At 32.1% G+C, this 27,777-nt stretch overlaps 2 protein-coding genes across 5 annotated transcripts in view; both read left to right on the top strand.

Annotated features, from left to right (window-relative positions):
• Window positions 1–205: 205 nt before the first annotated feature.
• On the top strand, window positions 206–4,413 carry LOC122566429 (asparagine-rich zinc finger protein AZF1-like). 4 transcript variants are annotated; one of them, XM_043723635.1, is made up of 6 exons: window positions 206–344; window positions 639–2,196; window positions 2,985–3,061; window positions 3,121–3,250; window positions 3,343–3,495; window positions 4,160–4,413. In XM_043723635.1, coding segments are annotated over exons 2-6 (1,833 nt in total). In that variant the 5' UTR covers window positions 206–344; window positions 639–724; the 3' UTR covers window positions 4,161–4,413. The 4 variants fall into 4 exon arrangements, with proteins under 4 accessions (XP_043579570.1, XP_043579569.1, XP_043579572.1 ...); XM_043723634.1 differs by lacking the exon at window positions 4,160–4,413 and having other exon boundaries at window positions 3,343–4,127; XM_043723637.1 differs by lacking the exon at window positions 4,160–4,413 and having other exon boundaries at window positions 3,185–3,250; window positions 3,343–3,484.
• A 2,030-nt stretch (window positions 4,414–6,443) lies between these two features.
• The window catches only part of LOC122566525 (two pore potassium channel protein sup-9), a 161,805-nt gene continuing 140,471 nt past the window's right edge, over window positions 6,444–27,777 (top strand). Inside the window, exon 1 of the mRNA XM_043723924.1 lies at window positions 6,444–7,017. The gene's annotated coding sequence lies outside the window, so the exon portion shown is untranslated. The remainder of the gene's footprint in view (window positions 7,018–27,777) is intronic.

The following is a 27,777-nucleotide window of genomic DNA, read 5'->3' as shown; positions in this document are numbered from 1 at the left end:
AAGCTTACTGAAAAAAATAGTAACCACACGTACAGATTTCTAATCCTCGCAAGTTTTAAGTTTTAATTTCTTAGGGATGTTTACATTCTATCGTTCAAGGACTTCTCAGGTTTCGTTCTTCTTATCTAAGCACAACTAAAGTTTCTTTATAGGATTTCATGGAGCGTAGTTTAGTTTCTGTCGCCAAACGGCACGGTTTGAAACGTTTCATATCTGTCACATTAGCTACATATATATTTTTTGTTGCAATAATATAATCGGTATATAAGTGTTGGAAAGGTGATGGTGTTTGTATTTGTGATTACAGTGTTAAACATCGTTTGAACTATGGTCAGAAAAGCTAGGTAAGTTTTTTTTTGATATTCGGCTTATTAAAACAAAAAGCAATTTATCCGCTGACAGAAATATTTGTTATCGTTTTAATATTACGACAATTATCTTTTTATACTCTCTTACTTATTTAATTAAAAAAAATTTTATCTTATAATTTGTTTCTTTTCTATAATGTTTATTTTAAAAAATGTAATGAATTTATATCTTTTTTTGGTATTTATTTTCTATTACCAAACATGAAAACTATTTTGTTATAGAATTTCTGGTATATCTTTTTAATTGCTACTTTTTATTATATTTTTTAGCTATAATGAATAATACAATATAGTTATAATATGTAAGTGAAAGAGATGAAAAAATTCATTGGAATATCTAAACAATATTATTAAGAATGTACGAAGACCTAAGTAATTTTATCACATTTGACTATAATACCATTTGGAATATGCATAGTGAAAGTTCAGAAAATATGTACCAAAACACTGTTTTATTAGATATAATGCAGGATAATGAACCATCTAAAGAAATTAATACGAATGAAGAAAAAAGTCATTTTGAGGAATTAAATAATTTTGAATCTGATAACATATTACATAATAAAATATCACACAATACTAGTACAAAACAAGACATATCAATATTGAATAAAACACATCGTACAGTTCCTAATATCTTAAAGAGTAGTTCAAGATCACATAAAATATCTGAAGTAGATGCAACAAAACCAAATTGCTTTCTTGAAGATATAGTAAAAACAGAGCAACAAGTTTTACTTGTTCCTGATGCAGCATCAAAGCATATTCAGTCTGAAAATACATTTGTTAAAGAAGCTAAATATAAAAAAGTATCAAGGAGAAGGAAACAAAAGTTTAGCTATGTGAACGCTTGGAACATTTGCTCCTTTGTTGACAAGGAGAAGGAAGTATTGGATAAAAACATTTGTATGTCAACAGAGATAGACAGTTCTACACAAAAAAATAAGTTGAAGCATTACGCTAACAAGCAGAATAAAAGACAAGGAATATCTATTCTTAAAAGTGAACAAGAAAGACTTGTATCTTCAATGTCTCAGAATGTATTAACAGATTGTACCTCCAAAAGTCAGTTCCTTTCATCTTTGGAAGAAATTGAATCAAATAATTTTCAAGATTCAATTGATTTCTCTAGCAATGAAATATTTAATACATTTTATTACGAATCTTATGACAGCAATAAGTTAGATTTTTTTATAGGGTATACTGAGAATTCTGATGATACATATAATTCTTTCAGTTCGAAACATAGTGATTATCAGGTAAAAGAACTTGATATGAATTATAATGAAATAGATACATATGAGACAATGGCAGATTGGTCTTTAACAGAAAATGAACAGGATGAAATAGATATTTCAATAAGAAAACCTGTAATGTCTCCAGATTATTGGATCGAAGATCTTTTCAGTGATAGAAAATCAAAATGTTCATGCTGTGATTATTCTTGCTATGAGGATTATGCTCCAAATTTGATTACAACTAGTGAAATTAATACTTATACAAAAGACAGACTATCAACAGAAATTTTTAATGATGATTCACAAGCTAATTTGGACAATACAGATTTATATACTTCTAATAGTACATACGTAACTGATAATGTTTTAAGTGAGGACAGCAGTAGAACATGTTCACCGCTTATTGACATTGAAAGTTCTTTGCAAATTACGGATGATATTGACTCAACGTTAATAAAATTTTTTAATTATTCATGTCAAAAAGATATCAAAGAAGGAATATCTAAACAATTTACATATACACAAGAACAAGAAGAAACATTACAAATTCAAGACAGCAACGAATATAAACATATTACAGAAAAAAACGAGTAAGTTAATTTTTTCATGTTATTTCCATAAAGTGTGAAAAATTAAAAAAATATTCTTTTTCAAACTGCATTTTCAAAGCATTCATTGAATAAGCTGAATGGTATGAAGAAGTTTCGAAGATTTCTAGGTTGCCTTTATTTTTTTAAATGACATTTTATGCTTTTATATTCTTAATAGTAGAGCGGACATTTGAATTCGTTTGCATCAACGCGATATTACAATCGTCATATTTTTTACGTCTGTTTACTTATCATTGCGGATTGATTGTGTACATATCACAAGACCACAATTATTCTTTGTTCCTTATCTCCCGCTAGGGATACACACTATAAGAATAAAATAATTTCTAATAAACTTTTAATAAGTGTAATAAAATGCAACAAATTGTATGTTACAATTGTATATATATATTAAAAACCAGTAAAACTGTTTGAATCTCTGCTATATCATTAGTAATAAAGAAATGTAACAATTATTTAAAAAAATGAAGGTAATCTGGAAGTTCTTGAAAATCTTCAATCCATAAAGCAAAATTATCACTGACTGACATTACAGAAAATTATTATATGTTGTGGTTTCCTCCGTATGACACAGTTTTTGCAAATAAAGTTTTTTCATATTTCTAAAAATAACAAGTATTCAGGTTAATCAAACTTGGTAGAACATCTCGTATATCGTATATCGTACTATAGCGATAGTTTTGTAAAGGAGATTTTTACAATGCAAAGACGCATCTAAAATTTTTGTTGTTGTCCTAAATTTTGTATTTTATGAGATACACTTGTAGGTTTCAGTGTTCATCATGTTTATTATCGTTCGCAAGCGCGCGTACAATGGCAATACATCAAGCTGCAGCGCATGGAGGTAAATATACTATTTTATCCCCAATAAAGTATGGTGTTTGTCATTGAATTTCTTTTCAGGTATGTACATAATACTTTGCGAAAGTTGTGGTAGGCTTTTCAATCGAAAATATCATTTCAATAGGCATTTCATTCATTGCCACCGTATGAAAGAACCTTTCAATTGCGACATGTGCTTTAGAAAATATAGGTAAAAAGGGAGACTAAGATGTATAAAGTTTCCGAATAAGAGCTTTCAAATCTCAGGATTTGTTAGATTTATTCATAGAAATTTGTTTTCAGACACAAGTCATCTTTACTTCACCACTTAAAAGTAGTGCACCAGGTTCACTATACTCGTAGTCGTTCGTCAACATTCACTTGTAAAGTGTGCCAAAAAGTTTATAGCAAATTTGGTGCTTTTGAAAATCATGTGAAAACCCATAAAAACGCTTGGTAAGTTTAACTTACTGATGTTTTCAAAAAAACAAATATATCTAGCAATTATATTACCATTTAAATATTTCAAAGTTATTAATCTAATTAAAGTAGATATTATTGAAATGTTATATTTATATTTATATTTATTTTTTATTTGCTGACGTTACCTTTTTAGAAATATTATTTTAATGCTGTTAGGATAGCGTTAGATGTAACTATAAAATAATTCTTACTACGATCCAATATAAGATAGCAAAAAAAGTAATTTAGATTATTTATATACTTGGAAATATAATATTTTGTATCTTGGTTATTTTTATATTTTTTATTTGTTACCTTTATATGTATTCTTATTTATATATTTATATCGACAGAAGAATAGCATTTTAAATTAACTACTTTTTTCATGTAATCGATACGAAGTGATACGTAAATTAAGATTATAGTATTATATAATCCAGATTTAACAGCCGTAATAAAATAAAAATTTTCCTTTTTCATTTTTGAGGCTGTTATGAAATATTGAAATGTTTTATTTTTGTATCTGTATTTGATGAAACTGTAATACCTGAGATGTAAAAAATGTGATTGTAAAATTTGTAATAAAATACTTAACGTGAAAATGTTTTACTTGATAATGTATGCTTAAGTATAACAATAAATTGAATTTTATTTTCAGAGATACTTTTATTTCATCCAAATAAATATAGCTTTGTAAACTCTATCAGAGTGAAAAATAATCTATGTGCAATACACGAAAAACGATAAAGAGAAATAAGTGATGACACATATATTATGAGATATTATAAAAAAAATTATTCTAAGTCAAGTCTCTAATATTGTCTCACATAAGATATACATGCATTAACATATATATTACATATATAGCATTTCAAACTCATTTTATTGAAGGGAAATGAATAAATTTTCGTTTTGTATTTATACAAAATAAAATAAAAAATAAATGTCTAAATAATATAAATCGACTTAAAATATTTTTGTTCTTACCTTAATTCGGTAAGTAGAAACATTTCAATCAGTTGTTGATCACAGTTTCCGCGATATCATTTTGATATGTGAGAATTTTTACGTAAGTCGACACATTGATATGTAATAGTCTATTACCCCATTATTAACTTTCCACCTAAGAGTGTTACCATGTATGCCATTAAAGAAAAGGAAAAAATTGACGTCGTAATAAAACCACGAATCATTTCGACGCAGAAAGGCATTTATTCAGTTACTATAAATCCAATGGTTTCATGCTTCATTGATTTATCTTACATAATAAATAATGTAAGTAACAACATATATCTAATTAACTGACACAGTTATTTAATAATTAAATTAATTATGAGGTCATTTTACAAATTGCGATGAAATAATTTTTATAGAAATATAAATTTCGATATAGCAACGTAATATATTTATATAGTAATAATAAAGTAATATATTTATTTTTAAGTTCAATAATAAAATTATAAACCTGCAAATTGTGAGAATTCAATATCATATGAATTATTAGATTACGATGTATATGTTTTATTTAATTTTTTCTCTTCAATGAAGAATAAACGATACATATCTGCTTAATTTACATATAAATAATATTTTCTTAACAACAATAACAAAATAATATAAATAAATTGCATGGTATAACTGTTGCTACACATGATTAATGAAAGTATTTACATCAAGATACTAAGAAATACCTTTTCATAACTACATGCTGGAAATTACAAGAAAGAAATAGAATGAAAACTAAAAGCAGCCCCTTGTGGCTCACGATTCTAGTCACGGCGTCGTTCCTCGAAATATCGACGATTCCTCGCTATTTATATGTTGGCTTTCTCTCGTAAATCGTAAAAAGGTTCTGTCTCGTATACCTTAGAATATACCGACGATCGTACCGGTGTGGTGCAATGGATAAAATACAATTCTGTCGGTTTTACCGCCGCGCAATTTATATAGTTCAATTGAAAAAATTTTACCTATTCATAAATTTTTTGCTTTCTTTAGTCATTTCAGGTCTTAGAATAAGAATAGGTTCTTACATCATTTCTAATACCTATGACTCTTGTTTAATAGACTGTTAATTTTATCTTGTTGATTAACACGTTGACATTTTCATTGAGAAGAGTAAGCGGAAATGTTAAAGGTCTAATGATAAAGTTCATGAAATATTCTTTATCCTATGTTAAATTGTAAAGATTATGCAAGACATAAAATACTGTTTTTTAAGTATTAATCCATTGCACATTTTTAAATGACAGTTTGTTGATATGCTATCGAGATGAAGAATTAATAACGTGTCATTTTTTTAATAACTTATTTTATTACTTCGTATTGTTCATGTGTAAAAAAGATGGCATATTAGCGCGCATAAGACGAACAGAATTATTCATAGAAATTATTCAAATACAAGAAACTGTAATACCAAAAGTAGGAGACATTAAAATTACTTCTTAACATTTCCACAGATTTCTTTCAACTCTATGGAAAAGTTAGTTATTTTATATTTCCTCAGTAATATAATAAGACTCTACTTCTTCCACTATTCTTTATTAATGTAATATAAATAAGCAAGATTTTTATTAATTAAGTATTCTACGTTTAACACAAAATCGCATCTTTTGATTTAGAACTGTCCAATTTTTTATTTTTTGAGCAATCAAGTCGCAAAAATATATGTGTTTCCAAATCAATTATAATTAAATTTCATAGATCAAAAAATAAAATGAACGATACACTATTAACAGACCATTCGTAAAAGAAGGGAACAATCATCCATAATCAGGAGGAGCGACAGCGGTAAACCGTGGCGGGTGGTGCGCACCATAGTGAACCCGTTAACGAAAAGGGATAACACCAGTGGCGCCGCTTTCGGTCAAAATTCGAACGAATGGTTGTGCCGGAACCGCGCAGATCGTCCTCAGTAGTTGCCCAGACGCTGTCACGGGCGTAGCTGGATGTTGGATTGTCTCTCTCTCTCGTGCGCGCGCGTGTCGCAGGGAGGTGCTTCCTTTTCTTCTTCCTCTTCCTCCTAACCTCGTCCTACTCGTCGCTTGTATCGGTCGACGAATAACGCCGTGGACGTCACGATTTTTCGATGCTGCGGATATCGTGCGACTCGGTCATCGGTTCATCATCTTAACGAGAAGAAGAAAAGGTGCCGGAGAAAAGGGAGGCCGACGAGGTTTCCTGCCGGTCGGTGAGAGAGAGAGATAGAGGGTGAGATAGGGGTTAGATAGGAAGGTAGAGTGAGGCAGTGAAAGGGGATTCGACAAGGAAAGGCAACCGAGAGAAACAACGAGAGACCGGTAAAATAGAGAAACAAAGATGGTGTGAGGGAAATAGACAAGTAACGAGGGGAATACGGGAGCAGCAAAAAAAGATTTCGGAAGAAAAGCTGTCCGGGAGGGGTAGAGATGTGTTGAAGTGTGTTCTTGTGTATATATATGGTGCAGTGCGGTGCTGTGCTCGAGAGAGAGAATGGCGTGGTCGGATTTCGCGTGTACCTCGCCGTGACGTGGAAAGGTAAGGATCCTGTCTAACCTTTATCTTTTTTTCTTCTACGACTCACCGTTTATTTATAGACATCGTTTAATATTACGAATGTCATGATGTTTTGCGATCTCTATCGATTAGCTACAAAGATCGAGTTTCTTATTCGATCGACAGTGTGCCCGCCGAAGCCGATAATTGAATTTGATTTGAACGATGATCTGTCTGTCGGTCAGTTGCCGGTACCGCGTGCGCCTCTATCGTCTGGCTTATCCTCTTTGCTACTACTATGGAGCTCGTTGGTATGCCAGACGAAACATCGTTCTTTCGTTCAATCATCTTTTTCTCGTGTGTGCCGCGTGACTTACAGATCGTCCACGTTATTTGTACAACGAGAAGTTTCGTTTTGGGTTATGAACAGACTGCGGATGTTTATGCATTTTTGAAACGCATATAATACTAGCATAGTACTCGTAATATTTTGTAGATAAAAGAAACTATATTAGCAAAAATATGAATTTGCATGAAAATCCACAGTTTAGTTACGAAATATTTCAAAATGAAATTAGAGGCAAGAAGATAATTGACACTAACAATGAGTAATAAAATTTAGCGTGATCGTATTGTATTATAAATGATTAGTATTCTGATTGGTACTTAGCGTCTCTACCGGAAGCGTTATGCTGTGTTTCGTATTTCGAGCGATATTAAACTTGTTAATTGAAAAATTGAAATATCTTTAGATCTTGAATGATTTTATTTTTCTATTTGTTGTTTAATATAATCATATACAATAAAGTCCATTCTATATTTGTATTTAATGTATAATGATTTGTCGGAAATTGGAAATATTGTTCGATATTATGATTAGGGAAAATTGAGTTAAAAGTGTTCATATTTATATGCGTGTATTGAAAGATATCAGAAGTTTCATTTTGGATTATGCATTCCTTTTACATGTTGTATCAAAACGGAAGATATATTATTTAAGTTCGTTCTTGTCGCAGTAAAAACTTTTGTATTCAAATTTCACTTCATCATATTACGCTCGATAGGTTAGGTTGTGTTATTCTATGCGTTGTGTTATTCTTAAGCAATAATGTTGTTACTTGTAATTATTAATTAGTTCAACATATTACAAGTTAAGAATTACAATTGTATTTGCCAATCGAATATTTCAAATTAGAATACATCAAAATTGAAATGAAAATAAAAACTGAGTAAAAAAACAGCTTATTTTTAAGAATAAATAAAATATTATTATAGGTTATAAGATGAATTACTATAAGGTATTTTGGTATTGTATCATTATTAAAAATTAGAATAACAAAACTGTTGGTATATTTAGAAATTGAGATTGTTGACATAACTTGAGGTATACATAGATAATATAAAAATTGTTCCGTTCTGACCATGAGATAAACTTCCATTTTAGTTGAACAAGGTGGAGATAGAAAGTAGTTTCAATGCTCCACGTGTGGTGTAACTTGATCCCATATGAGTCATATTGTGAAATGGTCTGCGATATTAAAGCTATCACACTGTATTACTTACAAAATGGTGAAAACACAGTAGCCTTGTTGGGAAGGAAAGTACTTGTCTGCTAGTTTTACGGTTTTAATTTCAATTAGTTTAGTTTTCCAATAAAGTTTGGTATTTATGATATTCTTTAATTTTTCTTTTTCATAATTGAGTAAATAATAGTGTAAATAAGGTTTTGTTTATTCCAACCTTTCTTCTTTTATTCTTCTAATTTAAACGATTGCTTATATAATTTAAAATTTTCCACGAGAAACATTAAAATTCATTATAAATTCGATAGTTATAGCAATTAAAATTTTTTTTTAAGAGAGAATCCACGACAATGTACTATTGTAGTATCTACTTTACTTCGAAATTGAAACAACCAAGTAGTGCATTATATCTGGAGGATGAAAACAAAATTGAGGGCTGAAATTATAGTTTTTAAAATATCTTTGATCTTTAAAAATCTAGAACACAAAGTAATATATTTTATATGGACTAATGGCTTGTGAGAACTGACTTTATTATCAATGCTTCTTCAACTTATTTTAATGCGTTTCATCCGTAGTCCCTCTGGTAACTCCATTACAGATGTCAACACGATGATGCTCGGACGTATTCGCATATGTTCTAAACTACGTCCAGGGATGCACCCTAACTACGTTATCACCATACGCTGACTGGCCGTTTGTGACGTTGATAAGCACGTGTCAAGCATAGGTTGTGGCACCGAATCGGGAAGCTTGTTAGACTGGTCTTCGTGAAGGATTCAAAGCATCTCATCGTTGATGCTTTTAGTGAGCCCGAACGAAATTGCGTGTCCCTTCAACCGAAGGAAAATCGAGTTCTGTTTAAAATTACATTACACTTTGACATAGCCATTTACAAACACACGATAAACGAAATCTGAAGAGGTATGTTTGTCATGTACCAATTTACCTTTCGCTCTTATCGTATTGGTACGATGGACACTTCGTGTTCGAAATTGTTTCTTAGATGGATATTTGATTTTATCACTTACTTGTCTTAAGTAATTCTTTTCTACTGGAGGATTTATTTGTACATTATTTGAAATACATACGATAATTTACTTAGTGTTTATATCGTTATGTTATGAACTCACATGCAGGAGAAATTTGTTCTTAATATGTTCATAACATTGGCATGAACTTTTTTTAAACTTTGTTGTACGAGGGGATGTATCGAACCACGAAAAAAACAGCTTTGAACCTATTTTAATATTGCAAAGAAGGATGTATTTTAAGAATCTTAAAATAAACCGATGGTGACCTTGATTCTATATACATGTTAAGTTTGTTCAATAGAAACATTGAAATATTGTATTTGTTAACGCATTCGTTGTTTCGGGTCTCAGTCGTGCGTTTCACTTGAAAATCATGTGGAATTGTTACCTGAATTTTGTGAGTTAGAATTCATTTCAAGAGAGAGGATAATATTCTAAGTAGTATCAGACTGTGTATGGTCAGGCAGCAGTAGTTCGAGTCCAATATGCAGTAGCCAACTTTAATCGTTACAAAGTACTGTAAATAACACCCAGGAACAGGTTAATAAAAGTTTCAAACGTATCCATACGTATATTACATAGGTACGATACGTCGAGTTAGATTGATGGGAAAAATTCACGAAATAAAAATCACGTTTTGTCACATTTGCAGCGCTTCGCTGCGAAAAATTAAAAGAATACTATCGAAATCGAAATTGTTTCTCGTTCACTTTAAATTCACTATTTCTCGTTTAATTCAGGGGTTTGTCGTTGAATCACGTGGGTTAAATAAAATCGAAATTTTATTTGTCGACAACAAAATTGTATTCGAACAAAAAATCTATCGTGCTTCTCGTAGCTACCTTGTTTTCGCTTTTCCACTTTCGAACTCGATCAACCGTTTCTCTCTTTATCCTTTTAAATCTACTGCTCGTTGCTTCGTATATACTTAGTATATACTGAAAGAACTTTGTGCATCGAAGTTTCACAAGGTCCTGTTTTAAAAAATGGATATAGACTCGTTCAGATTAGCCGACTTACTTGAATTCGACTAGCTCGAGTTTTGTCTTAATACAAGTCACGTTGGTTGGTCTGAAGTCGTTGATGTTGAAGTGACCTAAGTTTAAGTGGACAGCTAATAGAAAATAGGCACAATATAGTAAAATAGAAGTGCTCATAGTGAAAGTGATACAAGCGACGAAACTTACAATTTCAAACTTTTGGCTTGTAACGTATATTTTCCTACATTTATCTTGTTCTAGAAAAAAGATATTCTTCTACTATTTTCTTACTAATATATCTCATATATTTTAGAATGTCTGTAGAAAAATTTAGTGATTTGTATAATATGAAGGAACATAAAATTTCGAGAAAGCTTGACTTCGTTTAATAAACCAATATATTTCAAGATGTACTTAACCCAAATATTATCATTGTAAATAACATTACGTTATCAAGAAACTGTTGTTTCTTTCAAGTCAAGAAATATTTGAAAATATGTCAACTTCACCTAAAACTTGGACAAATACTTCAAGTTTACATTGTAATAAAGTGTTTCGAATCATTCAAATTTAAGCTGCACGAAGTCAAGTAGTTTGACTAATGAGAACAAATGTAGAAACGTAGAAGGATGTTCCGGAGTAAATAACAGCTTCACGGTGTGCAGTAATAGAAAGGTATCAAATTGCTTGAATTTAGGTAACTTGACAAATGTAAGGCATTCCAATAAATTACGTAGGAAGCGTCGGTATGTTAGGCAAGACGATGAAAAATCTCGAAGATCGCCTTGAAATTAGCTCGTAGATCTTTCCTCCATCATGTGCCACTCTGGATTCCCTTGAATGGTAACCTCTCTTGATATCTCCGTCTTTATCAAAACTTTCTTTCTAAATGAGTACGCCCATATTTAGAGGCCACGTGACTACAGAGCTAAATTGCGAATTCTTAAGACGAAGGAAAAAGTAAGTAAAAGTTAGGAAAAAGTTTATATCGATTTTGATAAAAATGTTACACGAAAAAGTTTTACTCGAGAAGTAGAAAAAATTATGAATATATAAGATGCTATTGAAAAATGGCTTTCTTTCAATAACCAACAAAGAAATCCGCTTAAGGTAAGTCTTAGTACCTTTTAAAATAAGGGGTTCCGTCTTATTGATGTATACATGTACGTACTTGTATAAGATAAATTTAATCTTTGCGAGCTGCTTCTGTGTCCGTAATTTTTCTTAGAGATATATCATTATCTTGTGTATTTAAATTTCAAAAGAGTTTACTACTTAAATTAATCCAAAGTTTGATTATTCTCCTACATCGACGGACAGCTCGATTAAAAAAGAGACAATGTTGTGAAATGTTTGATCAACGTTTTCACGCGTAATCCTCTGTAATTTTGTTGTAACGTTTAGTCATGGAGGTGAAATTAATTTTTAAGTCCTCTTTCCAACGAGGCGACCGCGGCAGGTCACTGGTCTTATTGAAAAGAACTTACGTTAGAAAAATAGTTTGCAGAGATTATCCGGCGTTGTTGTAAAACTTTACTTTCGTTATCAAACTTTCTTTAACCGTGTTGAATTCAAAACCGCGGTTATCCTTTGAACATTATTTCCATTCCAAAAGTTTCGTCACTGTTGTTAACCAACACGGATGTTTAGCTTACCTCGAGCATACTTTCCTTGGTGATCTTCTAAATTTTCAACGAACGCTCGCACTCTTTCTAATGATTCTTACAAAAAGTTGCAGTTTCTATTTACGTTGAAAGAGAGAAGATATACGTTTTACGTTTCTGTTTTTTTTCATAATTTAAGCAACTATTTTTAATATATTTTTTTTAATAACAATTAATCTTTCTTAATATAATATTTGCTGCGATAGTAGTATTCATTTAATTGTCATCTACTATTGTTCAGTCATAGGTGACGCTTTGGATTAGATTTAAGGAATCCATTTCTTTCATTTTTAATATATAAAGTAGATTTTTCGTATGAAATATATCGACATGGATATATTATTAGTTAAAAAAATTTATGGCTATTGCGAGGTTATGAATAACCTCCGAATTTAATCTATCAAGCGAAGACTAGTTACGATAAAATGTTGAATGTGATGAAAATCAAATATTGACATGTTTGTGAAATCAAATTTATGTTTTGACCATTTTGACCTATGATGTTCGTCCAAAATTATGCGGTTTATCTTTCTAGGACGTACTTACTTTAAGCTCCTTTGCTGCGTGAACATTAAAGAGGTTAAACCTCAACTAATGAGGTTACTCATCCACACGACTCTGTGTGCAAGAACATACTTAGTTTTTTACCTAAATACACAAGTTCCTTGTCCTGTGCGGTTTAACAATTATTTGTTGCTAATGATCATATTTGTAACAATTAGTATAATATTTTGTGACCCAGACGAATAATTGAATATCATTATTCACTTATTTGATACCCTTCAAATTAATAATTTTATGTAGATATATATTCAGCTATAATTTGCACATATTTTAAACGAAACAGATAGATGCAACATTGAGCTTTATGGATTATTGAACTAGAAAATTCTGATTGAATGTTACCGCGTATTTATCAATTATAGTTGCGTTCTATCTGTATCAATATTACATGGATCATACGTATATTCGACACAATTGTATCTCGAATTTAATTACGAAATTCGTATACAATGAGAGAACATTGTAGATATTGTACATATATAATATAAACTTGTTCTTTATTTTCTATTCCAAACAGCTGCAACTTTATTCTTCCCGTTTTTATCATACTTCAAAATTAAGAAATTTTTTCGATAGGACAGAATAGTAAAAATGTTGTCTACGGCATAAAAGAGAATCGATGGATGGATTAACTTTTCTTTTTACTGAAAGCAATATTTGAGTTCATAATCAAATATCCGTTAGAGAATAGAGAAGAGCTTGCTGTTACCATGAAATATAAAATATAAATTTGGTTACTTGACGGATGCTATTTCGAAAATTGAAAAATGGCAAACAAAACTGAAGGCAACGTGGAATATATGTAAGACAGATTGATCGTTGACACAGCTTGTACCGTGTAAACTGGCAGTGAATTGATATTTACTGTCTACAAGACGGTAGCAATAGTGGAGTCATTCTGTTTGACGAGCACCTTTGTTCTATCGGTCCACAAACAGCCGAGCTATGTCGAAAAGGGGTAGAATTTATAAACGATGAAATAGGTGAAGCTCACGAACAGTCTCGAAATTTGCTGTTGAATCGTACTTAACACAGCTCGTCCAAATGAATGTAATTCTCAACTTGGCATCGTGCCTCGTTTGTATGCAGCCATAGCCGTGAAAATGAAAAGAAACGGTTGGATGCACGTTCGTCACATCGTCTCTTAAAAGTGTCGAAATTTTATACGTCGGAATACTTACGCGATTAAGAATAATTTGCGCGACAAATACGTTCTTGTAGTTTCAGAAGCTTTCACGCAGATCGATCCATTCCCACGTTAAATGCGATTAATCGCCTGTTGAGAATCGTGCAGCTCTTTTGTTCCCTCTTTGAGTTGCTTTGACCTTTTAATTATGTAGTATAGCTTTTTACTACGTGAGCCAAACAATGTGAAACAGGAGAACATTTTAACAGGACGTAAAAAGAATATTAGTTGCACAAGGCCAAAAATTTTTAATTACGAAGGGCTAGGTCGCAACTTTTTGGGTTTATACATTTTTTACTATATCGTAACATAGCTAATTCATTACCTTACGTCAAAATAAGTTACTTAAGAGAATTATTAATTTTAATTAAACATTTATTAAATAATTTACATTGTTTACAAATTTTTGTATAGTTCCCATGATAAAAATCACTGTTGAAGATAATTTATTTTAAGGAAATACTTTCTGTACTATTTTAATATTCGCAAAATAGTTAAATATGATTGAAATGCATGGATATAAAGTTTCGTTACGGGTTACGAATAAATCCACTCGGTTAAAAAATCATGTGGTTACAAATGGCGTGATAGGCGTCTATCAACAGATGTATTTGCTGTTTTTTTTTCTATCTGAATAAAGCTGTTTCTCATTGGTATCCCCCTATTTCGAGCTTTTTCTTCGCCATTCCTTTCGTTCTAACGTCATGTTCGCTTTTTGGGTCGTCAGGTGCATTCGTTATGTCGCTTGAACGACTTCAAACGACTTGTCGTTTCACAATCGATGGATCGATTCATACCAAACGTGATTAATGAACATTCGACATCGAATTTCTAGTGACCTATATTTTTAGCATTACACCGAATGTATTATATAAAGTGCATTTTTCTTTGTTCTCTTGTTCTTCTACTATTTTTTAGTATTTTCGTTCATTATGTGCAATACACATGGTTACGATATTTCTTAAAAGACATTAAGAAAAAGTGTATTAATTGCTTATACAATCTTTTATCCAAAAGTGTTATGCGTTAAAGAATTTTTAATTACCAACTTTTAAAAATTCGTGAAATGATATTTTATCGATATTGTTGATCAATTTCATTTAATTAATTTTAGCAGAATATTTGCATCAGAAGTTAGTAGATGTGGTTAGTCTAGCGAAAGAAATGTCTGATCATATCCGCTACCAGTTGTACCATTTATCTCTTTCTCTTACAATCGACTATTTTGTTATCTCTTCCTCGTATTCCAATCGTGTAATCGCTTATAATATATTTTGTTCATACTTTTACGAATAAGAGCGTAAATTGATCAGAAAATTATTTCAAACAATTTTATAGGACAGCACAGATTCATCAAGTTACTTTATTGCTTGTTTTATGGAGGGATTAAAATTTTCCCTGCGATGAACTTTGAAAGCACTTTTAATACACCGGGGTTAAAAAACAAATTTATTCGTTGTTATGAATATTTCGATAAGGAATTTCTTTTGTCACAGTAACGAAATCATTGTTTCATTACAATCCACAGAATAATTATCTCATTATATCATTTTTGATTAAATTAGATTCCGTGGACGATTTTAATATACTTTAACTCATAATTCACGTGATATTTTATATAAATTGCATATTATTTTGTACTTTTTTATTATAAGAGGTTCTAGAATAAACGACGTAATATATTTAAGTCAATCTCGTTCTCGCAGAATGTATGACTACACGCTTTTCAAAGCGAGATTTTAAAACTGCTTTTAAATTTTCTTGAATCTCACATTTATAAATTCTGTGATATCCTTCGAGCGAAAACAGATATAGAAGTTGTTGCGAATTAAAATAGGAAATAAAATTTCAAATCTTAATCACATTTTTAACCTGCAAGGACTAAAGGATCAACCTGTAGAATTGAAATTGATTTATCTATATTAATTTTTAATTGCGTGATCACGGAAATCTCTGGTTAAAGTTAAATATTCATCAGACTAAGTGTATTAACGTAATTTTTGTAATTGACACGTTTTTGTCATTAAATAATATCTTCGAGAAATATTTTCGTGCGATTTTATCCTATAAAATTCTAAGATTTTATTCTATAAAATCCAGAATTCTTCCAGGCTGATATCGTTAAATAAAAATAAATAGTATCTACATGTAAGAAAATATACGAATGAAAAATGATGTTTAAATTCGCAAGGAAAAAAGACTTAAATTTCGTGCATATTCATTGCACTGTTACAAAAACGAATACTAAAGATTTTTTAAAATTGTTTATGAAGTAAAATGCAAAAACCGACATTCCATTTTATGCAAACTATATTAAAATGATATAACTACTAATAATATAACTAATGATATATCCACTTCTTGATATAACCCAAGTAAAAGATCTAAAGTAGTCTAATATTTCATATGTTATAAGTTAAGAAGAGTCTAAAGTTTCTGGCTCGATACTTCTAAATATTATGACATAAAAACATTTTATGTATGGTGGGTGCTGGTTGTACCAGTCTATTAAGGCTGTCTCACACAATATATTCATTCGTGTCTCTCTGAATTACCTTTTGGCAAGGCTTTGTACCTCCATGTAGGAAGGGTGTTATCGCGGTTGAAATCCTGCCAAAGACACGGTTCAGTCGATTCGGTTACACACCGTGACAGGATCCAATGCGATATTTTCGAGAATATGATGTACAGAGAAGGAGGTATTCATTGGATACGGAAACTCAATCATTGAAGTGGCTTGATTAACCATCTTACATTGTATTGCTTGGATTTCAACACGTCTAATAGCTCGTCCGATTCTCTCTACTTGTTCCGCGTTAGTTCAATTAGGGACTCGTTCTTTTGACTTGCTATCAAGTCTACAATTATCGAGCGATGAGCTGCGGAGTCATTTGTATAAAATTTCTGGTAAAATTCTGTCTGTTCTCCATTAAATTTCTAGTTATCTTAGACGAAGTCAAAATTCAACGTAATATCGTAATCTCTACATGAATCGGGATCTTTTTTTAAAAAATTTCTGTTAACAGACCAATTGTAGAATTTGATAACTTTTGCAGTAGAATTCCTCCAAATCCTTTAACGGTAGAATTCTCAAAAATAGAAAATTTCACTCGTTAAATAAAACAAATGATTTTTATGAATATAATCAGCGTTCGAATTCATATGTCGGCAATCTAAAATCAAATTGAGAAAGAATCTTACATTCGACTCATTTTTATTCCTTGGAAACATCGAAATGCGGGAACAGAAATAGGAAGAAGTAAAAAGGAGTCTAGAGAAGCTTTTCTGGATTATGTCGAACCATCCCCGTGAACCCGTGTTCCGAATAGAATTTATTCTGGGCACAAATTGAATGTTTGTCATGGTTTAATCGACTGTAAAAATCCTTGCATTGCTCGGACCACGGAAAAATCATTGCCAAATTGTCCGCGATTCGTGCGTTATGTGATTGTAATTCCGTGCCAGCTTCTCCTATTTCCACATTGAGGATATCATTACACATGTGTGTCGGCGCTTTCAATCTCGACACCTCGTTCTAGCATCAGCTACGTGCCTGCAATTCTGTCACTGAATCAGCTACTTCTAGTACATATGTGGGTGTGGGTGTGTGTGTATGCGTGTGAATGAATCTGGTTGTTGATTAGGGTAATAAATATTGAGACTGAAAACCTGCATTTTCTGTATACTGTATATAGATATTTCTGTATATGATATATGTATGAAGAATATTTTTGGTTGTTCGTTTGACGAATAAAATTGGAGCAACATATGTTTTCCGGTATTAAATAACTTGTTTATTCATGTACTAACATATTGAAGTCCACCGTTGTATTATCTATTTGGCTTTTATTAATATAGTCTGGTTCAAACACTATGGTGTATTTATAGTATGCAAGTAGGTTATGGTCAAATAGGTCAATTATTAATGATTATAAGGAAAGAAAAAATTTTTTGTATTTATTTCAATTAATAATAGTTAATAATAATAACAGTTAATTAATAATGATATAAGGTATATTTAAAAGGTAAACACTTCACACTTTAATTCTGAATTCTTGTGGATTTCTACGTTGAGATTTAATTTAGTCTTAGCTTATCATTTTGTCCTAAGGTTTTTCGTCACTTTTCAAGTAACATGCTTGTAATATAACTTTTTTCAAGAATATCTCACAAGAAAAGGAACGTAAAATAATACACGCTGCCAAATCTCTATAAAAAACTTGTTGGAAACGTACAGTTCCAATTGAGGGAATATTTTTTAAACTTTTTAAAATGTCTATCTTTCTCCTTTTTTAAACTTTTACTGTTAAAATCCTCCCATCATGAATTTCAAATACCGTTTAGTCGATCCTCATCCGAATTGAAATTCCCGTATCAATTTCAGCGCTTCGAAAGTACTAATTTAATTTCCTGCCCGTTCGCTGAAAGTGCAGGGGAACATTCTTCTTCGCATTCAATTAATACAAAGCACGCTATGTTGCGGAGATCACTTTCGTGAAATATTCAAGAGACGCGTATTATCGTAGGTTCCCGAGACCGAATATCTGAGTACTATGGCACTGTTGCCTATAGACCTTTATTCATGATGATTCTAGATGGTAAATCGAGCATATACTTGTCGAGGGATCGTAGAAGTAATACGAGCCAAGGATTTGTTTCTTTCATCGTGTATGCGTTTGGCATACGTGTACATGATTATCGATACATTCGACTTCCGATATTATTGAAGATAGAACCGTACCAGTCTCTGCCTTATGATTCCTGCATCTTACATTTTCAGGACAAATTCAAACAGAAGTATATCTTATGAGACGTTCTTTTTATTATATGGAACGCGATCATATGCATGTTATGACTCGTGCAACTATCGATCTCTTTGTATCCTTTTATTTATTGTATTAGGTTGATCGGAAGTTCTATTGGTTCTGTTCTTTCAAAGGAGGAGGTCGTTTGTTCGAACTTAAATTTGTATTAATTAGTTTTCCATATAATATTTCTACTTATTAGGCAATTCATTTATCTCATTGCTGTTGAATTTTTCATTTATATCATTCCAGTGCACTTTTAAAACACCGCAGCTTGAAAATAACCAAATATGATCGAAAAAGGTGTCCATGATTTTTACGACTCGAATTTTTACGTGAACATATACGTTCCAGATGTATAAATTTTAATTTCTATTACATACGTATATTATTGTTTCATTAATTCGTCTCCAAATTTCTTTTACGATTGTTAATATACTTATACATGTAGTTGGCTTGTATATTACAGTTTTAAAATACGTTATATGAATACTTTTAGATAATAGGATTCGCAGTTCAGTAATAAAATATGTTTTAATTAAATAACGTTAAAACAAATAAAAATAAGGAATTTAAGATATTCAAGCATAAATAACGTATGAAATATAATACTGAAATTTACATGCAATGTAACAAATATATCTTTTTAAAATACTTCTCTCGAATCTCATTATTTTCTTCCGTATTTCGAATAAATATGAATTAAATGTTTAAAAATACAGCGTTTCGCGTTTTAAACAGATTTGCCAACTATCCCCTGCATTTCGAGTTATTTTCATCGCACCTGTCTTACATTCAGCTTATCGCGAAAGTTCTCACGTTAGAACGAATCAGCGTAGATCGTTCTCACCCGCGAGAAGCGTTTCGCGAATTAACCACGAATTTCTCGGGAAAAGTGGAACGAGGATTTACTTGTCCGCCAGATAATATCAGCAGCGAATCGAGCGGGATTTATTTAGAGTCGACGTGTATGGTATAAGGAAAGAAGAAAATAGTGGAAATGGATGTTGGTTGAATTATGGATAAAATAATTTTTCCACGTTCTGTTGGTTCGTGCACCAATTATAATTGACGATAATATTGACAGAAATAAAGTTTCGAGTAAATAAATGCATTTACTGCTGTATCATTTAAAATAGAAACAACGAGATATCAAAGTGGCAGGAATTTGACATGAATTTTTTATTGGAATGTAAAATTCTGACGAAAGATTTGTCTTTTTCGGGACACGAAATATTTTAAACAAATTGTTGGTCATTTCTCACGCGTAGTGTCACTATTTTTGGAAGATTGTTTGTACCTTATCTTTATTACTATAATTCATTGCTTGTTTTCTCAAATAGAGATGAGATGGAAATGTAACGTAAGGAAAAACTTTAGGAAAGAGGTACGATTTATATAACGCAATAAGGTTCACTGTTCTTGTCTGAAGATAAATTAAAAATCATTCAGATGAAGGAAATGTTTTTTCCTTATTGGAAAGAAGACTGTCTGATGTTATTCTACATGAGAATAGGATTCCATACTATCAGAAGTGCTATCTCTTTTTCCAATCTCTTTGATTAAATATTCTAATATTGTAACTTCGTGTCGATACCTTGTGGAATTTAATGTTCTCGGTGGTTTGATCCTATGGCGAAAATGGAATAATACGTTTAAGAAGCTTGAACAAGTTTCCTAAAACATTCTTACAATATTTTCCAAGGATATCTTAGGATTTTTAATACTATTTCTTTTGAATTATATTTCTCGCAGTTTGTTGAAATTACTTTACGGTTTAGATTACATTATATCAAGCTTTAAACAACTTAAAAATATTTCTTTTATATGTTTTCAAGAATTTGTGGAAATATTTCTATCATTTTTTTAATTAAATTTTTTAGAACATTTTCATTTTGCGTTTATAGCATTTTCAGAACAGGATTAAGGATTTACATAACATTGTTCCTTAATTATACCATTAAAAATTTTTCAAGAACTGAATTTATGGGAGGTTTTTTTTTTAAGACCAAGAAGTTTATTAAAACACCGGGTAAAGCGAACCAAGAGTCACCATTTTCTCAATATTCCTCAACTCTGTTTTGCCACAACATTTTAAGGCAACGATAAATATTTTCGTGGAAAAATACTATCTTGACTCCACCGCCGTTTCTTACGAAAATGTATTATAGTGGAAACTTCCTTGGGTAAACTTGGAAAATAATCTCACTGTTTTGTTCAATAACTGGAACACTAACGAATTTGAATTGTTGGTAAAGCAAAGTTACTAGTTTCAGTTCTTTCCAGGTTAATGCTACGGAAACTTGGAATCCTCTTGCGTTTAGTTTGATGCGTGATTCCAAAGTTCGTAATTATAGGCAACTTACACTCTGCAATAACATTCCGGTATACTAACAACGACAGAGTCAATAACGTTTCACTATGGGCTGCATATCTTGATTTATACGTTTGTAATGTTACGTATAATTTACTTACATTTCTCTGAATATATGAATTTCTCAGTGGAATTCGGTTAAGCAAAGTAGTTTCAGTATTTCTTATATTTTCTACAGAGATAAAATTATAACTTAAAAATCTTAAATAAATTCTTAAATTTATCCTTCGAATAATTTATATTTGAAACGATATTTAAAATATTTTCATCTTTTTACTCTTATTTCTACAATGTTCTTTTTTCTCTTGTCGATAACGTACTTTGAAGCAGTAATACAAGAAAGTTTTGAAATTTTTATTTGGAGTAATAATTCCGAGCTAAATTTTGTTCGACTTTCCAGCTTGTCTGACTATGCATACCCCTTTTCACTTACGCTTTACTCTGCCTCTTGTTTTGTACATTTCGCTACGATTATTAATTCCGTTATTTCCCGTTGCTCTTTCTTCACACGAATATCATTGCAGTCTTCGAATTACAGAGTGACGATCAAAGAGATCAAAGATATTCAAATCAGTGTGTGAAAATAGGAAAATACGTAAGACCAAGGTATTAAAGTGACTTCGCGGTATCACGTGTTATTAGAGAACATTTGTTAGATGAATCAAACACATATTTAGTGAAAAATAATTAAATGTTAAAGATGGTTAATTACCGAGTCTTATTAATATAATAATTGTTTGTTCAAATACTTTCGATACTTTGAATATGTATATTAAATGCATGCACTTGCATGTACATAACTTGCACTAAATATCACGTATATATTTTCAATTTGTTTCAAACCTTATCAATACAATCACGATAATCGAGCCTCGTTACAATGCTAATGTAATTTCAAAATCTTTCGTGCAATATCCATAACGTATTTATTGAAGGTATCTAGCCACAAGCGCTTGAATAGAATCTGTGAACACCGAGATTCGATGAAACCAAATCCGGCGACACAAACGACCTCGACGGACGTCTTTCTGCTCTTCTATTTGTTATTCACGCATCCACGCTTATCTAATCGTCCCAGTCGATCTGATCGACTGCTTAATGCCGTAACAGCCACAATTAGCATCGGTAATTTCGAACAGAACCCTCTAACGGGTACAATTTCCCGGAACAGCGCACACGAAGGTGGCTTTCTCGGTGTCGAGTGGTTGCGCCGCGCCACTCGAAAGGGAACAACCTAGCGGGAAATCGATAGCCGGCATCGATACCGTGATGACATTTCGACAGCCGACGAAACGAAGGTGTTCACTACGCTCGACGCGCGAAATCTCTGCCACGGATTGAATGGCGGGTCGAACCGAATCACCGAAGATATCTCTGGCCGGGAAGGGCAATGATTTGCATAATGTATACGGGATGCAAATTTCACTGCATTCGCACTAGTCTGGGACCCGTCAAACTGCGTCCCGGACGCCTTGGGGCTAGCTGAAATTTTCCGTGGAAATTTCCAGACGCTGCGAGCGTATCCAGTTCTCGTTGAACGCGAACTAGATGCCTAAGGAGATATTTTACTGTAAATCCTTGAAAAATATATTCTTCTTTCTTCAATTGTATTCTTATGAAGACTATCTTTTTGTTGAAGTTTCAGAAATACGCAAGTGCAAAGTCCTATGTTTCAATTTCGAATATTAGATTTGTTTCGAGGATGTTTACTTCTAATTGTTTGATATAGTCGCAGCGATATAATAAATTGTAATAATTATGTGTCGATCCTGGAATCCACATATAAATTTAGGTTCAAATCCTACACACCAAGTTTCAGTGTGAATTGCATACGAAGATGCAGAAAATCTGCCGAAGATCTAAATCTAAATCTATAGCGTAAAACAAGAAATACGAAAATAACGTGAATACAAAGATTGATGAAAGTGATGATCGAAAGATGCGATATATATAATACATAAGTAAGAGGGGAATTAATTTCGTTGTACCAAATTGATGACATTATTATTACATCGAATATATGGGTCCTTTATATATGGGCTTAACGTTTCAAATGAAAGAAGCATTTTTAAAGGTTTTGATAAATGAACTATATACACATTGTAAACGTACATACATATTACAACACATGGATTATTACATGCATATATTGTATAAATAAGAGTCATATATTTAAATATTCCTAATTTTATTAGCATGTCTAACCGCAAGATGTTAAGCGTTTCGTAGGACGCTAAGTTTAACGCGATGAGTAACACGAGTGATAGAGAATTCAAAGCTAGCTATACACGTCAGCACCAATAGTAATTGTCTTATTCAAAATGCAAGCGTTGGTCAAGCCTAGTTGGCGGTCACAAAGGGCGTAATAGGATCAATTTTAATTACTCCAGCATTAACTCATGCGCTCCAATTGTACCCGACAATTCGAAATTATTAATCAGGCGACGATGTAAACGCGTAAGCGCGCCGCGATTCAGATTGTATTATTCAATTTAATAGTCCGCCAGGTTGAATGTTCATCCGTCTTCTCCGCGTATATGTATTATATCTCGATCTTTTCAATTTTTCATCTTCCAAGTTTCTAATTTTCTTTTCGTCTACAAAACTGTGGCTGATGTATATTTCCAGATTAAACAGGAGGTAATATTTTAAATTACAAGTTGACGAAGATAATTTGAAAAATGTATCGAAGTTTTCCAAAATCTATTTCATAAGAAGTTAACATTCTTCTTCCGTTCCATTTTTTATTATTTAAATAAGTAACTAAATACCGACAAATATTATAAAATATGCAACATTTCATAACAAAAGATGAAATTACTAGAATATCGAATACGAAATTATTCAGCACAAAGATCTTTGGGTTGTAAAGGTAGCCCGCAGTCTGGAAATTTAATATTACCTCTGATTCCCATAAGTGATCGTAAAGTGTAAATGCAGAAGAGGAAATGGTATATACACTGTCGACAGAATAATGAAATTTTCGCGAACAATAGAACACTCTCGACTTGCAGTAATTGGTCAATGGGATTTAGAAATTTCGCGAAACTACGAAATGTACGATGGTCAGGTGTTTCGGAAGCTACCTCTAACTCAGTTCCACGATATACAAGCACGATTCCTGTTGAACATCATCTATCCAATAAAAATCTGTTGAACTTTTGCTCTTTGCAAAGTAACGCGATTGCATTGCAATTTAATAAAATTTCACGAATACTAATGTCCCTACCGAACTTCGAATTTTTATGCGAACATCTCTATGAACATCTATAAAAAAGTCTAAGTTCAGTAGAGGTTTGTTTTATTAAATTTTAATGTAATTGTTATACATCAACACAGGGAAAAATAAATATTACAACGAGTACTGTACTGTAGATATTTTGTATAGGAATTTTCGTTTATTGGATGCATTCTGTGTATTTTCTCGCCTTGGAATTTCGCATAGATATTAAATACATAGCAATCGTTATACATCTTTCATTTCTCACTCTTTGTTTCGTATCCGTTTAATAAAAATTAATCGATTAAAAGTGGAACTAATCGAACAGTGAAAAACATGTCTGAAACGTACGATTGCCGCTATTCAATCAGCGTTCGCGTAAACACGCTAAAGTTCAAAGTGCAACTCGAAACTGTAACTTCAAATTATCACGTTTTATGTTACTTCCACGTAATGCAACGTAGGAGAGGGTATTCGGCACAAATGTTTATAGGTAGCAGGTAGCGGAATTTAGAGTTACTTGGAATTACCAGGTTTCAAACAACTCTTATCTCATGCAACGCGAAAAAGGGAATTTGGTGCGGATGTTTATAGCGTGTGGCCGAGTTTCGAGAGATGTGAGGAAAAACCGAGCGAGGTTGGAATGCAAAAGAAGAGTCTATAGCTATCCAAGGTCCTAGTTATATATGTAGATGTGCTGTATTCTGAAAATGTCTGCGTAGTTTGCCTAGATCGAGTGAAAGAGATTGTAAACTAGAGAAAAGGAGAATGTGTAAATGTACGTAGTTTTGCGTGCGTTATGTGAAAGACGGAGTAGTTGGTTGCTGTTGAATGATAGAGCCGTTTTGTTCTCTTCAAATGTATTGCTATATCGAGTTGTTGTATATTTGAGAATTATATTTCAACCCTTCGAAAGTATAATAAAATGACGAAGAATTTCAGAATCGTTCCTTTATGTTTAAGGTTTCCTGCGTTTTCTGGTACCAGGCATAATGAATACATAAAAGTGTTCTACGATAGGTGTTCATACTTGTACTTACAAAAATCTTTTATCAGTATATCACGTGCGTTATATGAAACACTTTCGTAGCTCGATAAATTATATTGGAAAATTTTGAAACAAATCTAAATGTATACATGGAAGTTACAAAATGTTCAGTACTTTGTATATTTCGCAAAGATCACAGAAGTATTTAATACCTATTTAATATAATTACAATTGTCTCTCATTATAGTGCTGATAAAATTTCAAAATGTTTTACGTAATCCGTACAATGTGTACATAAAAGTTTTCCATAATAGGTAAGTGTTCAAATACTTTCGTGTGTGCCACTGTAAACGCAAATCCAAATACGAACATAAATCGCAAACGTGACTGAAACACGCGTAAACGTTGCATGGCAAGAGGATTCTATTTTCTATGAATCGACCGCGCGTGAATGCACCCTTAGCCAAGAAGATGCAGAAGATGGGTAACGATCAACACGTAAAGTTGTTCGGGCGCGTGCGCGTGCTCCGTGACGTCATCAACGCAACCCCCAAACGGACCGAAAGGGGGATGCTTTTCGATATCATTTTACGATAGCTGTAAACCCGCGTCACACTCTCTTAGCTGGAACATTGGCGTGATATGCATTGACACGCGCGCCGATACTTCCTGACGAGTGCTCCGCTTGTTTCGAAACACTTTGCCAGAAGAGTTTTGCCCAATCGTTGCATAAATATCTGCCCGGTAAAATTTTATGCAAAACCAGCCGCTTGCAAAGAGTTTCGCATGCATTTAGATTATGAAGATCGATCGCTGCGACTCGCGGCTAGACCGAGAGCTTTTCTTTGTAATTTCAGAGTCACGTGAGTCGCTTTCGATGACTCTTCCTTTGAAAGACCCGCTTCCGAGAGTCAGTAACGAAAGTATGTCAATTAAGGTGGAATTTTGTTGATTTCTTCCGTGGAATATTCTTTTCGAAATGTCGATGAACAGTTATAAATTATAGGGATTGAACACCGAACTGTTGAAACCTTTGGTCTCGGAAGCGATATATAATTAAGGGAAAAGCACTCGGGCGAAGAAAAAGTAGTTCGAGAAAAAAAAGGAAGAAGTTTCTCCTGAGATCGCAGATATTAGCAATGAATATCATCGTACGGTTACCAGACTTCCCCCTCGTCGTTTACCTCGACGTCCCTCCGCATTTTTCCCTTGAATTATAGCTGTATTTCTCATACATCATCGCGATTCCTTTGGGACTGTGTATATTAGGAACATCGAACCAAAAGTCGGTCGAATATCTTTTGTTTGTCAGATGAAGCTAATACAGTAACAGAAAGAAACGAAGATATATATATTTTTATCTCGTATATATGTATTTTATCCCACTATTACATATTTTTGAATAAGTTTAGCTTCAATTTTACTTTTAAGTCGATAGGTAATTAGGGATAGATCGCAATTTTTAAGAATCTTTTTTCTTTATTACGATTTAAAGTGAGTTTAAACGTTGATCGAATACAGGGTAGCTCTGATATTGTATGATTCTCATCCCTTACTGTACTTGTTATTAAATAATAATTTTACACGAACATCGTTATTCTTGACATTCTGCGTTTTTCAATTCTGCCTTTTCAAATTCGCGAGGTCTTCAAACTTTCGCGCAAACGCGCAACGATTGCGTCGGTGGGCGAAATCGTCCGAAAATGACCGAACGTCGCAACGCTTCTGCGATCGGAAACGCGCGTAAATACGCGAACGTTCAAACTTTTGCTTATGCCGTAAGTAATTTATTTGCAGTTAATTGTTGCTTCTTTCGTCGAGAATAAAAGATATTAAATTATTAGATGACAAAGAAGTAGGAATTCATAGAAATTTGTTCATTCGGACTTAAAAGTGTTGCGGAAGTTTGTAGAATATTTAATTTTAATATAATTCTACCTACATACGCGAGGATAAACATTATTTTCAAAACGTATTGTTCAACTTCGTATTATCTCTATTTGTAAAATATTTATTATATATGACAAATATTGTTATTACAGCAGTCAAAAATCAAATTGGCCAGTGGTTGATGAAAGTTATTATTTTCACTACTAAATGTAATTATTTTTAATTTCTTCACATTTGGACCAACAATCATGGACGATGGCAATGTATGTGGAAAGATAAAATGTATCGTTATATTTGATAACAACAGAAAGGTATAATAATAGAGAAGCGCAAAATTCATTACACGTTACATTTTATGCAGTTTAATAAATAGTATGATATCAGTTACGCTTATTATTATATATGCAATATAACAATACGCTATATTGTCCATATTTCTATAAAATTCAATTGACGTGAATGGAATGTCACGAGTGACTATAAATGTGTTTATAGGATTTAGCATGATAGCAAAGTAATTTCTAATAATTGTTTCTACGACACTAGGAAAATACATTTAAGACGCATAAAAAAT

The sequence above is a fragment of the Bombus pyrosoma genome, linkage group LG4 (genome assembly GCF_014825855.1).
Source record: "Bombus pyrosoma isolate SC7728 linkage group LG4, ASM1482585v1, whole genome shotgun sequence".
Lineage (NCBI taxonomy): Eukaryota > Metazoa > Arthropoda > Insecta > Hymenoptera > Apidae > Bombus > Bombus pyrosoma.
Note: the sequence above shows the minus strand (reverse complement) of the source record. Positions and strands in the feature narration are given on the sequence as shown.